This window comes from Sinocyclocheilus rhinocerous, unplaced genomic scaffold (genome assembly GCF_001515625.1).
Source record: "Sinocyclocheilus rhinocerous isolate Xijiao unplaced genomic scaffold, SAMN03320098_v1.1 scaffold1386, whole genome shotgun sequence".
NCBI lineage: Eukaryota > Metazoa > Chordata > Actinopteri > Cypriniformes > Cyprinidae > Sinocyclocheilus > Sinocyclocheilus rhinocerous.
Genome location: NW_015660628.1, coordinates 1,224,437 through 1,241,804, shown reverse-complemented (window position 1 = coordinate 1,241,804; position 17,368 = coordinate 1,224,437). Strand labels below are relative to the sequence as shown.

Sequence of the window (17,368 nt, the reverse complement as noted above, 5' to 3'; positions counted from 1 at the left end):
CTGTTCGAAAAATGCAACATATATGCAAACTGAGAACATTCAACGAAATCTGAGAAGACATTTTAAACTCATGCAATTACATTAGAGAATATCGCTGATGAATTAGGTCAAGTTGTCTTTTCTAGGGCCTGCTCTACAATAATGCAGTGATGATTATCACCGGTCAGCAAGGTAACCTGAGATCAGTTATAATCAGCCTTGAAAATCTCATCTGACATTCGATGTAGTTGCAGACTGCAGCTAAAACCTGATGAAGATAGGTGAGCTTGGCTGGGCCTTTTGTTAAAGCTCAAAGGCTAACAGACTTGTTACATCTGACAAATGCATCGCTGTCTACCTGACAGCGTTACTCAGTATTAAGCTTAGTGAAATTAAACCTGATTATTTATAATTCCTTCCTAATATATATATTTATATATATATATATGTTTAGCAAATTGTATAAAAACCACAAGCAAAATCATGAATTTATTGAGAAGAAAAAAAAAATGAAAGCATTATTACAGTTAGTGTCTCTGGGGCAGGAAAAATAAACTGTATTTGTAATTTCTGTTACCATTTGTTAAATAAACAAGTCAACAATTAATGTTGGCTTTATGTATTAAAAGTGATTTACCTTGTCATACCACTGTCCTTTTGGCTCCCCTTCACGATCTGGTACCCACTGCAGCTCTGTTTCTCCTGGCCTAAGACCAGCTGGTGGTGGGGTAATAAATTCCATCATTTTATCATCTCGGTACATAGACCATTTAATGAGGTTCTGTACTGTGTCATGAGGCAAGACTCTTTCTGCAGCCCAATGGTCCTCTGCAGTTTGCCCCTCTCTGCCATTCTGAGCCCAGTGATCTTCTGGACCTGGACCTTTTCGCTGTGGTGGAACTAAAACATAACGGCCATCTGGTCCAATAACCACCTGCCCAGAGGAGGTCAAATAGGTGGAGATCCCTGAAGGTAGTTGATAAGAGGCTTTCTTCAGGTCAGCATTCTTTAGAGCATCCATTAAATGTGGCGAAGTGGGGACTTCAAATCCTTGAGCGAGGACTGATCCATCAGGTAATCTGTATGTGGCCTGGCGAAGATTTTGATTTAGAAGTGCCTGTGATAGATTTGGACTGGTTTTATGTCTTCGAGTATCAGCTGAAATAATAGATCCATCCGGTAACCGGTATGTAGCCTTGCGAACATTTTCATTCTGCAAGGCATTTGAAATGTTTGGACTCCTTGGTTTATACAAAGCTTGTGAAATAACAGATCCATCCGGAAGCCTATAGGAGACATTTTTCAAACCTTCATTTCTCAGTGCGGAGGAGAGAGTTGGGGTTGTAGGTTTATAACTTGCATCAGCACTTATTATGGAACCATCAGGTAACCTGTAGGTAGCATTGCGAATATCCCGATTCTGAAGTGCGCTTGACAAATTTGGAGACTTAGGTTGATAAACTGGTCCAGTTATAACTGAGCCATCAGGTAAACGATAGCTGGCATTTCTCATTTGTTGGTTTTGAAGTGCATGTGATAAATTCGGGGAAGTAGATGTGGGCTGCCCATAGTCCGTTGTTATTAATGTGCCGTCCGGCAATCTGTAAGTTGCATTTCGAATGTTTTGGTTCTGCAGTGCACTGGCCAGATTTGGAGATGTTGGTTCCATTTGCTGATCAGCCATTATTATTGTCCCATCTGGCAGTCTATATGATGCCGTCCTAATGTGCTGATTCTGAAGTGCATGTGACAGGTTTGGTGAGGTTGGCTGTTGTTGTCCTGCTGTTATAAGAGTTCCATCTGGAAGTCTATAAGTTGCATTCCTCAGATTTGGATTCTGCAAGGCACTGGACAGGTTTGGAGAAGAAGGTTGCTGTAAATGAGAGTCGGGGTATATTATCGTTCCATCTGGAAGTCTATAAGTTGCATTCCTCACATTTGGATTCTGTAAAGCACTGGACAGGTTCGGAGAAGTTTGCTGTAAATGAGAGTCTGGGTACATTATCGATCCATCTGGAAGTCTATAAGAGGCATTCCTCACATTTGGATTCTGTAAAGCACTGGACAGGTTCGGAGAAGTTTGCTGTAAATGAGAGTCTGGGTACATTATCGATCCATCTGGAAGTCTATAAGAGGCATTCCTCACATTTGGATTCTGTAAAGCACTGGACAGGTTCGGAGAAGTTTGCTGTAAATGAGAGTCTGGGTACATTATCGATCCATCTGGAAGTCTATAAGAGGCATTTCTTATGTTTTGGTTCTGCAAAGCATTTGAGAGGTTTGGTGAGAAAGATTGTTGCTGTCGTGGGTCTACTATGGACCCAGCAGGAAGTCTATATGCTGCATTCTGGAGCTGAGGATTTCCAATTGCATCTGCAAGCATTGGAGAAGAGTGTACATTTGCTACCTGATTACCATATACTACTGACCCATCAGGCAAGCGGTAAGTGGCACCACGGAGTTGGGGGTTGTGCAATGCATCAGACAAAAAAGGAGATTTCCTAGGATCCTGCCTATATCCTGACACAGTTGTATAAGGGGAGACCATTCCCTGGACAGGTGCTCGGTATGATGCATTACGGACATTTTGGTTCTGCAAAGCCGTTGAAAGAACTGGAGATCCCCTTGGACCATAGCCAGGGGGAACACGGGATCCCCTGCGATGTAAATGTGTTCTGTAAGAAGCATTGCGGACATTTGGATTTTGAAGAGCATTGGAAAGAATGGGGCCAGCACCTGGCTCTTCAATGTAATCATAGCCTGTCTCTACCTGGGTATAGGGTGAATGTGGCCTTTGAAGAGGTGATCGGTATGAAGCATTGCGAAGCTGTGGATTGTGAATTGCACTGGAGAGAAAAGGTGATGCTGGCTGACCTGGAACTTGTTCAAATGCTTCCATTTGAGGAACATACGGGGAAGAAATAGGTAGTTGTTCAGGGATCTCACCAAACTGAGCCACTTCAGGAACATAAGGTGAACCTGGTCTTTGCATGGGCAAAATGTAAGAAGCTTCTCGGAGCTGAGCATTTTGTAAGGAATTTGACAAAAGTGGAGACGCCATCTGTTCTGTATGCTGATCCATTACAACCATTTCAGGATTATATGGTGAGGGTACTGGTTGCAATTGGGAGACATGCATTGCATTGTTTAGATTAGGGGGTTGCAGGGCAAGGGAGGGAACTGGTGAAGGTGGTTGACCAGGAACCTGTGGAACATTAATGATCTCAAGAGCATAAGGCGACATGGGCTGTTGGACGGGTGAAATATAGGATGCATTACTGACACTTTGGTTTCGGAGGACACTTGTAAGCATTGGTGACTGAGGAACACCACTAATCTGATCAAATTCTACAGGGATTGGCTCTGCGCCGATAGGCAAAGGAGATGCAAATGAAGATCCATACATCGGAGGACCAGAAAGCACAGAAGTAGGTAGAGCCCTTGGGGAAGTGGAACGCATAGGTAATGGGGAGCCATGTTTAATAGATGGATGAGGAGAGCCTGGTCTGGAGAGATGTCTAATAGAAGGCTGAGGTGATGGAGGGTGCATATGTTTTTGAGAAAGTTGTGGTGAAGGGGGCATCATGCCAGGTGCACGCCTCAGTGACTGTCCGGCCATGAGTGGACGGCCACGACCAATGGGTCTCTGTGGGTTTCTCATTGGACCAGGTGTTCCTGGAAGATTGAAACGACTTTGTTCCCTTATGCCCATCCCAGTGTGTTGACCTGAGAGTTGTGGGGAGGCTGTGAAATCCTGTGGCATCATGGACCTGTTACTATGTATGGATGGTCTAAATGGACGTACATTTTGTGTTGGTGTTCCAGAATGACCTCCTCGGCCAGGATATGGTTTCACAGCTCCCATGGGGATGTTTGGACGGCCCCTTCCTCGTAGTCGACCTCCAGGGGACCCAAAAGGTGGAGAATCCTTCATAAGGCGAGTGGACCTGCGGGAAAGGGTAGGAGAGGGGGATCTACGTTGCAGTGGTGGTTGTTGGGAGTCTGGTTCCACAGTAAAACTTCTTCTAGAGGGAGTAGGAGATACTCTTTGAGGCATTAATGGAGACAGTGGTCTGTGAAGTTCCCTCTGCTGAACATTGGCCATGGTTCGCATACCCATCTGAGGGGAAGATGGAGGACTCATCCGCCTAAGTGGAGATGGGGAGGCTTGAAATTTCTTGACACCAAATGGACGATGAACTTGTGAGGGTGAGGAGGGTGGACTGGGTCTCCTAATTGAGGCACGAGGAGACTGTGGTGGGCTCCTCCTCCGGATAGATGCACGAGGTGAAGCTGGAGGACTGGTATAGAGAGATGGAGATCGTGAGGGCAAACGGCCAGGCATTGGCTGGGGAGATGGTGGTGCCTCTCTAAAGGATGCCTGAGGCTGCAAGCGTCTAGGGACTGTTGGTGAAGCAGGTGGACCTTCTCTAAATGGAACCTGGGGCTGCAAACGTCTAGGGACTGTTGGTGAAGCGGGTGGCCCTTCTCTAAATGAAGCCTGAGGCTGAAAACGTCTAGAAAGTGTTGGAGAAACAGGTGGGCTCATTTTGCGTCCAATTGGAGATGGAGGGTGTTGAAAATGACTTATTGGAGAGGACATACCTCTGGCTAGTCTTGGGGATGGAGGTGCTCCCATGCCTCCAATGCCACGCAGAGAGGGCTGTGGGGATGGGCTTCTTCTCATAGGGAGTGGAGCAGCAGGATACATGGATAGCTGCGGGGAGGCATGGGGGCTCGGTCTGCGTATAGGTACGGGGGAACGTCTAACTTCCATTACCGGCTCTCCAAAACTTGACATAGGTTCCATGGGTGCCATGGGTGACATAGGCTTATGCAGAGGGGAGGCCATACCTGGCATAGACCTCCTGCTTGGTGTGGGAGATGGTGGAAATCCACCAGCTTGAGCCATATGTGACATATGTTGATTGACAAATCCCTGGGGATTATTTGCTTGCTTAATTAGCATGGCTGTTGGTGAGGGCACTTGAGGCATTGTGGGATGAAACATTTCTTGAGGATGAACTATCTGCGAAAAACCATCATCCATTGAGGCTCCAGGTATATATGGATAATTTTCATATTGTATGTCTGACATTTCCTCAAAATCATATTGTGGAGGCAAAGGAGGAAGCTCAACATCAATCCTTTCTTTACCAAAAAGCTTGACCTGGGGTCTTGGGAGTCTGAACTCCATGTCTCCGTGAAGGGGCATAGATTCCATCGAGAAATCTCCATAGTTCTCACCGTACATTCCATAAGCGTCTTCACCTTCCATAATATATTGCATTGGATAACTATATGGATCATACATATTGTAGGAAGATTGCAGATATGGGTCAACATCTGTTTCACTGTAGTTAACCTGATAGTCCTGAAAATAAAGATCCTCATAAGCATCCCCATAAGCATCCATATATGGATCATCTGAAATTTCAACTTCATATGGGTCACTATAGAAGCCCTGAGGGTCATCATAATATTCAAACTGAGTCTGGGCATATGGATTCATTTCATTCCCATACAGATCATAGCTGTTCCCCACTGGATACTGATTATCATCATAGTACTCCATGCCATCATCGAAATAAGGATCCAGTGGATACTGTTGACTATAATAGCCCATTTCCTGTGGGTAATTGCCCATCTGCTCCTGACCTCCATAAGGATCAGCGTAGTCCATACCATCATCATAATATTCACCCTCATCCTGAATGGCTGCATGTGCGTCATAGTATCCATCCTGCAACTCATAATAGCCTTGATCATGTGACTGCATGTCATAATAGTTATTTGGTTCTTCATATTGAGTGTATTGCTGTGGAAATGAAGAATGTCCCTGAACATGGGCATACTGTTCATTATACCTGTTAGTGCGCCTCTGGATTGACTGTCTGTGGAATGCACCCCTATCCATCCTGCTCTGGTTATTATAATCATATCCTCCAGTGTCATGTTCATATCCATAATTGTGATAACCTGAAGGAGCTCGGATGCTGGCTTGGCGACTGCCAGCAGGAAATGGATATTTTTTGTTGTTTTTCTGGCCCCAGGCATCACGGTCCCTTCCACTCTGACGCCCCTTAATGGAGATGAATCTCTTGGTCAGCCAGTTTGTTGCCCCAGCAATCTTACCTAATAATTGCCCCCTATATTTAAAACCAGTCCCATCCCCTGAATTCTTTTTTCCGAAAAGCCCTTTAAAAAATCCTGGCTTCTTCTCCGCTTCTTTAGAATTTCCACCTAATTTGATAAGCATATACTTTGGCTTTGGTCCTGACGGCTCTTTTTTTCCCTTCTCTTTTTTCTTTTTCTTGCTGTTTTTGAAACGCATCATGAACTTTGGAGCATTTCTCAAGAGAGATTTTCTCCTTTTTTTCTTAAGCAAGCGATTCTTCCTTTTACCAAGTCCAAGAAACAGCTTGGAAGTGCTCTTAAGACGCTTCTTTGAGCTCTTCCTCTTCTTAAATCCAGAGAACCTCATAAAGAGTTTTGAGGTGTTTTTGAGTCCTCTTTTCTTTTTGTCTTCAGGTGGTGGCTCAGGTGGAGACTCTTCCTTCTTTTTTGCTTTCTTCTTTCCATCTTCCTCAGCTTTAGATTTATGATGATCTTTTGATTTCTTCTTTGCTTTCTTATCCTCCTCTTCACTTTCCTCCTCATCTTCATCATCCTCATCTTCATCATCCTCATCTTCATCAGAATCAGGCTGTCTAGATTTGGACTTTCCCTTTGCAGCTTTACCTTTAGCATCTTTTCCACCACGCTTTCTCTTGTCTCCATCTGACTCTTCATCCTCATCCTCATCGCTCAAGTCTTCATCCATCACCTCAGCCTCTGAATCCTCCTCAGATTCAATAACCTCTTTCTTTCCCTTCCCTTTATCCTTTCCCTTCTTACCATCATCTTTCCCTTTAGTTTTGGGTGGCTCTTCTTTTCCTTTCTTTTTGTCATCTTTTCCTGCCTTTTTGTCATCTTTCCCACCCTTCTTGACATCTTTTCCTTTCTTTTCTTCTTCCTTTGGTTTACTTTTCTCTGGCTCTGGTTTTCCTCCTTTCTTGGCTACTGCTTTTAAATCTTTTTTGCCTGGCATTTTATCCTTCTAAAACCATGCTAGTCTACTGCCTTTCTGTCAAAAGACAAATAAAAATATAATTAAACAGAATCTCAATGAACACACACACACACACACACACACACACACAAGAAACAATTCAAGAACAGAATTGCTTTTTAAAAATTACATTATACTGTTATAAGTTACTACAACTTTTTTACAAAACCAACATTAAATATTCTAGATCTTAATGAACACTTTTACATTTTTTTCCCCAAATTCTGCATACTTAATAATGGTAAAGAAAAAATAGTCTTACCTGTAGGTGAGTCTCTTCTCAGTACTGTCATAGATGAATTCTACACAGAGAGCATATAAATCTCTGTTCACATGGTTCCACAGGCCACACCAGATGTGGTCTAGAAGAAGGATCCCTCTTGCAGATGTTCTTAGATAGAGATCCTTTGTTGAGGTGCCTCTGTGTGTTTCTATAACCTTACACTCACCCACACACTCCTCTTTTCTTCTTCTGTTGATCATCAAGATAGAGAACCAAACCTACCTGTACTTCTCAGCAAAATAACCAACAGATAATTCCAACACATGCAGTTATCAACTATGATATGCCATCCATGACTCAGACAAGGGCTGTGTGTCTGTGTAAGTGAGAGGATGTGTGTCAGGTTTTTAGTTCTGTTGCAGCGCTGTAGAAGGAATCTTAATTTGTCAGCTCTACTTGCCTTGGTGTAACTTAAGCTTGGGTCTCATTCCAGCATAAATAATGTAAGCACAGAGGCCTGTTACTACACAAGCTTGCACACACACACACACACACACACACACACACACAAATCTATGGTGGAGAATGCAAGTGTGTACTGATGTGTGATGAGCTACACTTCCTTAATATCTGAAGAAAATAGCACAAACTTAACAAAATTTGCTTACATTTGTAATCTAAATTTACCTTTAATAATGGTTAAGTGCACAATGACTTTGACTTGTAAACAAAATAAACTGTTCAAATACTACACACACACACACACACACACACACACAGTTTATTCTGTTTACAAGTCAAAGTCTTTGTGCACTTAACCATTATTAAAGGTAAATTCATTGTATGTATATATATATATATATATGCCTAAGATTTACTTTCAACCCACAGAATAATTGACCAGATCCTCATACATTGTCAAAATTGCAATAATTATTCCTCATTTGAAGTTAATTTACTTTCAGTTTTATATACAGCTTGTTGTGCATTGAAAAGTAATGACTCGTTGATTTATAGGTTACTAATTAGCAGTAGCTGAATATTTCATACATGATCACTAACAATCAAAGTGTCACTGGAGCACTCGCACAGGAGTAATTACAAATATTGACGTAAGGTTGTAACCATAGAAGTGACCAGGTCAGTGCCAAGAACTGGTGTTACCTGGCATCTAAGAACTACTTAAAAACTGGAGTCCTCACTGACACTCTAATTTCAGTAATTAAAAATGTAGTGGCTTCGTCCCCAATTGGAGTAAGTGCAAAGGTGAATAATGATAATTGTCTTAAATAAGGATGTGGGTATTTATGAGTGTGTATGTACAATGAAGACCAAACCGTTCCTTTGGTGATTCCACTGACACCTATGAGACAGACAGACAAAGAGAGAGAGAGAGAGAGAGAGAGAGAGAGAGTGTTAATGTTAATGCAAGAATTGTGTTAACTCCATGGTCATTAAAAAAAACTAAAATTGCAACTTCATAACTATGTCAAGAAGTATCATTATGACTTGCATGCCTAGGAAACATACTGAACTGTATAGGGAGCATATCAAATCAATGTAAGTTAATACTAACATCCTGAGAGATTATTAAATATATGCTAGTGCAGTCTACATTCATTTTTACCGTGACTGAACTGACTTCATACATTCATTAAAAATCACGCATGACACCAGTTAGTTAAAAGTCAATGCAAAAAGATCTACAATACAAAAATGGCTCAGAAAATTAAAGTTGGTTCTAAGGAATCCATTGAATGCAATGTAAAACAATTCATACAATTAGAAGTCACTTAGTTAAAAAAAAAAATTGAGGGCACCATACCTATAAGTAATCACGCAGTTGTAAAATGAAAATGTTTTTCAGAATGTTATACTGCCACCATATGGAGTATTACGGTATGCGCAGAAAGGAAGAATGTGAGTCACAAACCACAATCATTTGTTACTCTCATATTTAAGATTGTAGTATACTCCCGTGATTGCTGTCTGAACTCCTCGGGGGCCCTATGCAGCCGCATATATCGCTTATTAGGTAGGGCCGGCACTGATTTTAATTAATCAAAGAATGTAGAGTTGCTTGCTCAGGCTACAAACATCTCAGCTGCAAACACCAAACCTGGGGCCAGTTGCATAAACTTAACCTCTGTGTTAAGACAGTGGCTTTAGAACTAGTCTGACCAACTAACAGTTATAGCTAAGCGTTAGGCTAATCAGTCTTATTTTTTGTATTCTAATCTAACTAATCTACATGTTTATGTAACCGAATTTAAAACAAATTACCAGTTATTCAAGCATTAAAATCTATTTTTTCATTCATCATCATTTTTAAAATGACATAAGGACGTTATTGAAATTCATAATTTATTTAGGCTATTACAGTATTGGTATCATTTTCTATAGCTGCTGGATAAAAGTCATACCCCCCAGGTGAAAAAATGGAAGATAAAGTGATCTGATTTAGAGACTATTAACTGTTGGGAAACGGCCTTTTTAAGTTCATATTGTAGAACATAATACAGAACTTTGCACTGTCAAAACTAATCAAGTCTAGCAGTTTTCAAGGATTTATCAATCTGGACGTTTAAAAGATAAAAGACATGATCGTATAAACCGACATATTTAGTTTCGGTTATGATTAATTCAAATGTGCTCTGATTTCGGAGTTGCAGTGATAGAGCCTTCGTGTCATCTCACTCCACAATAATTCACGTTTTGAGAGTTGAGTCACTCTCCCACTCTTTAACTTATATTTAGGCATTGTGATTACTTGCATATACAGTCATACTACATTCAAAATCAAATACGTTATAACTTATCACGCTTAAAAACTTGTCACTCATGAATCATAACGTCTGTCTGTTGAGCCCTCTGATAAGTGCGGCTGTCAACGTTTACATCAGCACCAGCGCCTCTGCAGTGTGTGTGTGTGTGTGTGTGTGCGTGCGCGTGTGGTAACGTTATGATGACTGATTGGATGCAGTATACATACTTGGGCTTGTTTTGTTAAACAATTAGCCTATGCAATTTATATTGAAAACCGCCAAAGTGACCCCAAACCAGCCCAAATTTTGTTCACCCGCCCAAGCCAATTTTTACCCGCACAATCAAATTCAAAACCGCCCAATTGGGCGGGGACCCGCCCAATCTGGCAACACTGTTGGTAAATGCGGTTATTAAACTTGTTGTTGCCATCTACTGGCGTAGGAAACGGACACTCACTGCAGGGTTGCCAGGTAAAAAAAAATCGCGTTCCGGAGGGTTAAATAGGCCTACGCGTTTTTTGGCGGGGTTCCCCTGGTAAAATTCGCATTTCAGGGGATAAAATATCACGTTTTTGGGGCCGCTTCAACCCGCGGACATGAACGGTGTTAATGTAGCCCAATTCCGCGGGAAAAGCGCGGACTTGGCAACACTGGAACACTGACCGAGTCAATGAACCTGCTTTTGTGAACTCAACTGATTCAAAAGATTCGAGTCGCTGAGATGAATCAAAGGCGCGCGCTCGACTCTGGGTGTGCACGACAGGGCAGGCGCTCGTGCACGCGCTCAGCTCTCCTCTTCTCTCCTCTTCCGCAGAGTATCGCACAGCAGCAGCAGCAGCAGTCAGCAGCGCCTCTGGGAGGATGGATGGAGCGGGCTCGTTTGGAGCGGGCCGAGCCGGTTCGGCCTTTGATCTGATTGCGTTCATCAAACAACCACAGACAATCCTAAGAGTCCTGGCATGGGTAAGAACAGCAGTCTTCTATGAAATATGACTGACAGAATGATGTATTGCCATTATTGTTTCCCTTTTAATGGTCGAGCGACTATTTTAACAACGGTGATTTTCCACCACGCGTTTTATATGTTTTTATTTTTGTATATTTTCATTGCTTAGCATTTCCCTGGCGTCTGTAGTCGTTTAATGTAACGATTGGGTGTTAGAGGATGCTGTCTTCTTTAGGTGGACGCACGTCAGATGTTGCTGTGGTAGTGACGCACGCATTGCGTGCGCGCAGATTTAAAACTGCTGTAGTGCCACTGCTTGCAATGTTTGGGTCATTCTTAAAATATGGCGATGAATACATGACTTTAATAATAATAATAATAATAAACTACAGTGATATTTAACAGATTTGAGGTATTTAATAAACCTTGGCACACTTGGCATGGCTTATTTAATAAACGCTTGGTTTATTTACATGCCATTGGTGTATAATATATTGATTTTAGTCTGATCAATAGTGTAATAGTGTTGTTGTCACTGGTGTTACAACCCTTGCTTCATTTGTGCATTACAATTACAAAATAAATAACAAAAGTCAAGTTTTATGATTAGTAATGTGCTAATAAATATGTACCATTGACATTTATGGGGGAAAAAAAATTCAAACTTAAACATTTTGTCAAAAAGTCAGCATTATTATGAGAAAAGAAAATTTTTCTCCATATGCAAATGGAACACCAGAGGTTTAGGTTATTGAAATATACTATTTTTTTTTTAAAACAAAATAACAAAATATTAATCGCAGATCTCCTTAAACATTGTAATTTTTTTATTGTAGTAACTAACCAAGTTATTAAAACTGTATTATAGGATAATAACCATATACTGTACTGTTTTAAAAACAAAATAACAAAATATTAATCGCAGATCTCCTTAAACATTGTAATTTTTTTATTGTAGTAACTAACCAAGTTATTTATTAAATCTGTGCCTAAGGGCGGAGGAAAATTGTGCTTTGACTTTTAAAAAGCCTCCATACACTTTAAAATGTTTTGTACTTAACTGATTTATTCAAGGTATGTTATTTAATATGACTGAATCAACCTGAGTACATTAGGTCACGCCAACAAAAGAGGGTCAGATATAGAGCTTTGAGGCATGTTTAGAGACATGTTGGATGTTGCGTCTTCCTTTAACACAATGTTTTATCAATCCAGCCAATAACAAAAGCAGCTGTAGCTGTTTCTATGACGACTATGTGATGTGATGTATGCATCAGTTTATGGGGTTTCATTGCCAAAAATAGCACATGGCACCACAATAACTGAGCATTGCTACTGATTTGCTCTTACTGTTACTCCAACAAACACTACACTACACAACATGTGTACTTTTTTTGGGCATCTCTTGTCTGAGGGTGTGGACCGTGTGGTTGTGCATGATCTGTTGCATTAGTGTGAATTAGCCACATTTTCTCCCTAAGGTGTAAATGAAATTCTTTCCTGGTAAATGCATAACACGGCATCAGCAAAAGAATGATGTGTCACTTCCATTTAGCATGCATGATATAAGAAAAGAAAAGCTTCACTTAGATGCCTTCTGAGAATGCGAATAATTTAAGGGGTTTTATTAATTTAACACCGACCAGGGATGAAGTTTATATACCTATTGCTGTGACTCATGTCTTTTTTTCACTGACTCTCTCCAGATCTTCTCCATGGTGGTCTTTGCTTCTATAATAAATGAGGGCTATGTGAATATGGGCAGTGAGCGACTACACTGTGTCTTTAATAAGAACGCAGACGCCTGTAACTACGGCATCGCTATAGGAATTGTGGCTTTCTTAGCCTGCGTCTTCTTCCTGGCCCTGGACGTCTACTTCCCTCAGATCAGCAGTGTTAAAAATAGAAAGAGAGCAGTGTTGTTGGAGATGGTTTTTTCAGGTAAAAATATTCAGTCATGAATCATTGTTATTTTGTGAATGACGATAATTAGTTTATTCTGATGCAAACGATATTTTTCATTTTCGTTTTAATTTTAGTTAAATTTTCAGTAACTCATTTCATTTTTATTAGATTTATTTTTATGTCTACATAGTTTTTTTTTAATTCAATTTTATTTCAGTTTTAGTTATTTTAGTACATCAAACTAAATTAAAATGAGAAATGCTGCCTTGGTTTTAATTTTATTTATTAAATTATATATATATATTTTATTACATTTTTACTCTATATCTTCACAAAGAGTGAGAAATATCTAGTACAGGCTGTCATAGCAATGAAAAGGTTTATAATAAACTGGCTGGGGAGATGAATTTTTTCAGTGTTATTGTAGTATAATTGAGATACTAGAATAGTTTTTGTTAATATTTTGAATTAGATTTTATTCTTATATTTTTCATTTTCGTTTTAATTTTAGTTAAATTTTCAGTAACTCATTTCATTTTTATTAGATTTATTTTTATGTCTACATAGTTTTTTTTAAATTCAATTTTATTTCAGTTTTAGTTATTTTAGTACATCAAACTAAATTAAAATGAGAAATGCTGCCTTGGCAAATAACTGAAATAATAACTGATTTTTAAAAAATATTTTAGCCTTTATTTTATTCGAAGTAATAATTATGTTAAACAAATATGTTACAAATATGCTATATAAGATTTTAGCTTTAGTATATAATATAGTGTATATATTTAATGTTAGTTTAGTATATAAGGCTTTAGTTTTAGTTAACTATAACAAATCTGATTTGTTCTATAGACCCAATTGCTGAAATTGTCAATATGTTTGTATGATAATGAAATGTAGTGTACCTGGAAAAAATAAACCAAAAATAATTTTTTTAAGAATATATTTGTAATCCCCCCCCCACATTTTCCAATCTCCTCTCTTTAGGATTCTGGACGTTCCTTTGGTTTGTAGGATTCTGCTTTTTGGCCAGTCAGTGGAGTCATACTTCCCCTAAGGAGCTGCCGCTGGAGCAGGCGTCAGACGCAGCACGAGCAGCTATCGCCTTCTCTTTCTTCTCCATCCTTTCCTGGGTAAGACACGCCATCTTATACATACAGTACACCATCACAATTACTTTCATATTTGACCGCCAGCATTGGTGTTTGTGTTTCAGGCGTATCTATGTCTGCTAGCAGTGCACAGGTTTAAGAACACTGCCTTTATGGAGGATAAACAGAGGCTTTTGTCCAAACAGCCTAACAGTCTCTCAGTAGTGTAGATGTAGATTTCATGTACTACTTCTAAGTACACACTAAACTATGCTAGTCTGACAGTAATACAAAGTGCTATCAATATGGTCAATACATTCAGAAAAAAGGTACACATCTATCACTGGGGCAATTCAAAAGGTTTACACTTTAGTTTCTAATATGTACCTTTAAAGGACTAATATTTACCTTTAAAGGTGTAATATGTACCATTTAGGAGTAAATAAGCTACAAAGATGTACCTTTTAGCTTTTGTACGTTAGGGTGCCACCCCAGTGGCAGCTACTTTTTTTCTCTGAGAGTATACAGTGTGTGCACTCTATAATAACCTAGATTTATAATAAACATTATAATGTGTTATAAATGTTGATAAAACAAGTATTACAATTTCTAAAGATTTTATATAATTAAATATATGTTATTGCTGGTTATTATGAAGCCTAGCTTTATAGACATTAACCTACACTATATATGTATACATGTACTATATTCTAATGATATACATTTATCTGCCGTCACAATTAACCAGCCAATATTTTAAGATTTTCTCAAATAATAACTGTGCCTAATTGGCTAATTATTAGAAGTGGTCAATGTTAAAAAGGGATTTTAAGTAATATAGCATAAATTAAGTGTTAATTTTTGATCGAATTTGCTTTCAATAATTGATTATATTTTTGAAAATATACACTACTGTTTAAAATGTTGAAGTCGGCAAGAGTTTTTTAAAATTTATTTCAGTTTCCACAAAATATGAAGCAGCACAATGATTTTTGAAGGGTCATGTGACACTGCAGACTGGAGTAATGGTTGCTGAAAATTCAGCTTTGCCATCACAAAAATAAATGACATTTTAAAATATATTCAAATAAAAGACAATGATTTTAAATTGTAATTTTTTCACAAAATTTGTTTTACATTTGACAACTTTTACTGTATTTTTATCCAATAAATGTGAGCTTAAGAGACTTTTTTCAAAAACATTAAAACATCTTACTGACCCCAACATTTTGAACAATAGTGTAAATGTGCACAGACATTTGGCCACTGTATATACAGTAGATGTATGACTATAGCATGTATTATGACAGTATGATTGCTATAAAACTGAAAGAATGCAAAAAATATTTTGCATTAACCTACCTCAAGTGTTTTTTTTTAATTGGAAGCAATATATTTTAGTCAGAGTAGATGATATATGTAATTTACCATTTTTACTTTACAAAAACTCCATAAAAACATGGGTTAAAATAGACACCAGACGCAAACACAGGCATTCACATAACATTACATATATTGCGTACTCTGATTAAAGTCACTTTTTCCGTCACAATTATAAGAATTAACGTATACTTCTAGATCAAGTAGAGTAAAAAGATATTCTTCTTGTGTGTTTACAAGGAAACTTGGTTAACTCAAGCATTCCAACTAACTCTTGCTGATACCTCATAAGCATGATTGTCTTTCTCACTAACATGCTAATCGGACTAATTTGCATAATCCTGGTTACCCTGACTAGGCGGGCCTTACGGTGTGCACCGCTCAGAGGTTCCTGCTCGGTACTGACATGACACTGTTCACCACCGAGCACATTGCCGGCCTGCCGCCCAAACAGCCGTACCCCTCCAACGACGTCATTGGTCACACCACCATCCCCGTCAACGCTTACCAGAGTCCACCGCTCATCGAAACCGTGGAGACCCGCCCCCCTGGATACAAGATCCCACCTGCATTTTAATCCACAACCAGTCAGAAGGCAAGGAATATAGCAGCGCTAAAGGACAGAGTATAGACTGCCGTCAATGTTAGCTAAATGTATCGTATCGTATCGCGTTTTAGTAACGGGATGATGCTCACCTTCTGTAGTCCGCACTATAATACAGTCTGATAATGTATAGTCTCACTTTAACCTGAGCAAAGATGGATGTTTTAGGTTGATTGTGATTGCCTACCCAAATGTTTTACATTCGGCTACAAATAATTGTCAAAATCACCACGTGCTATTTATTTAGTAAAGCATTTTATTATTATTGTTTAATTAAAGAAATGAAAAATAGTTAAAGGTGCACTAAGTATTGGCTCTTGCATCATTTAAAAGAAAAAGTTTTTGCTGAGTAAATAATGACAGAATTTAATAACTTTAATTCTGGTAATTCAGAAAATGCTTATCTAAATGATGACTGTTTTTTTTTCTTTTTTTGGCCAGTGCTAATTAAAAACATTTTCATTAATTGAAATGGTGTGATTGATATGGAAGCCCGTTTCCGCCACTGAATAAAAGAAAAACAAAAAAAAAGGTTATTGCGACTTTTTATCTCACAATTATGACTTTTTAACTCGCAATTGCGAGTTTATATCACGCAATTCTGAGAAAAAAAGTCAGAATTGTGAGTTTGTATCACGCAATTATGAGAAAAAAAGTCAGAATTGTGAGATAAAAAGTCGCAATTACCTTTTTTATTTTTTATTCAGTGGCGGAAACGGGCTTCCATAGGATTGAAGTCAAATCAATTAAATAAAATATAAATCTTACATGAAAACCTAAAACTTAAAAAACAGGAGTTTTAGACCACTAATATGAGTGGAGTCATATTTCATATCTAAAATTTACAACATATTTTACAAAAGTACTATTCGCTACTTTCAGGGTAAAACTTTTTTTCCAATTGCAGAAGTTACTTGGTGCACCTTTAAGTATAACAAAAGGATAGCTCATATTATATTATTATTTTTGTGCTTCTGATTATCAAATGATACAGTCTTGGAACAGCTAAACTGACAGAAGTACCAAACGATACATCAATCAACGTCTACTGCAGTTAAATCAGTTCTGTCCACGTAATTTGTCAAAATCTGTTTTTGTTGAGAGAGAATTAGCAAATGTGTTTATAAGTACTTACAGTATGTCACTATTAAGAGAGAGAGAGAGAGAGAAATAGTGAGAAATGGTGAAGAGAATGAGCAAAAAAGTGTGTTTGCTGATGGACTCTAGTAGCAGTCAGAGACATTCCAGATGAGATAACTGAGATTACTGAACATTGATTATTGAACAAGCATACTTGTGCATATGTATATGTATGTGTGTGTGTGTGTGTGTGTAAGTGTGTGTGGGAATGCGTGTGCTTGCTC

At 38.9% G+C, this 17,368-nt stretch overlaps 1 protein-coding gene and 1 long non-coding RNA gene across 2 annotated transcripts; one reads left to right on the top strand and one right to left on the bottom strand.

Moving 5' to 3' along the window:
* Window positions 1-7,061: 7,061 nt before the first annotated feature.
* Window positions 7,062-7,694, bottom strand: LOC107725375 (uncharacterized). The gene is made up of 2 exons (XR_001638114.1): window positions 7,353-7,694; window positions 7,062-7,105 (listed from the first exon to the last, which is right to left on the bottom strand). It is a non-coding gene; the product is annotated as an uncharacterized LOC107725375 (long non-coding RNA).
* A 3,160-nt stretch (window positions 7,695-10,854) lies between these two features.
* LOC107725368 (synaptogyrin-3-like) lies at window positions 10,855-16,260 on the top strand. Its single transcript, XM_016534605.1, has 4 exons — window positions 10,855-11,041; window positions 12,731-12,965; window positions 13,917-14,062; window positions 15,759-16,260. The coding sequence occupies exons 1-4, from the start codon at window positions 10,940-10,942 to the stop codon at window positions 15,975-15,977; spliced, it is 702 nt and encodes a 233-aa protein (XP_016390091.1). The 5' UTR covers window positions 10,855-10,939; the 3' UTR covers window positions 15,978-16,260.
* The last annotated feature ends 1,108 nt before the right edge of the window (window positions 16,261-17,368 follow it).

Excerpts from the sequence above, each read along its gene's own strand:
- LOC107725368 (XM_016534605.1), top strand. The coding sequence starts at position 10,940 with ATGGATGGAGCGGGCTCGTTTGGAGCGGGCCGAGCCGGTTCGGCCTTT. Across the intron at positions 11,042-12,730 it reads TCCTAAGAGTCCTGGCATGG|ATCTTCTCCATGGTGGTCTT; the intron begins GTAAGAACAGCA and ends GACTCTCTCCAG. Across the intron at positions 12,966-13,916 it reads GTTGGAGATGGTTTTTTCAG|GATTCTGGACGTTCCTTTGG; the intron begins GTAAAAATATTC and ends TCCTCTCTTTAG.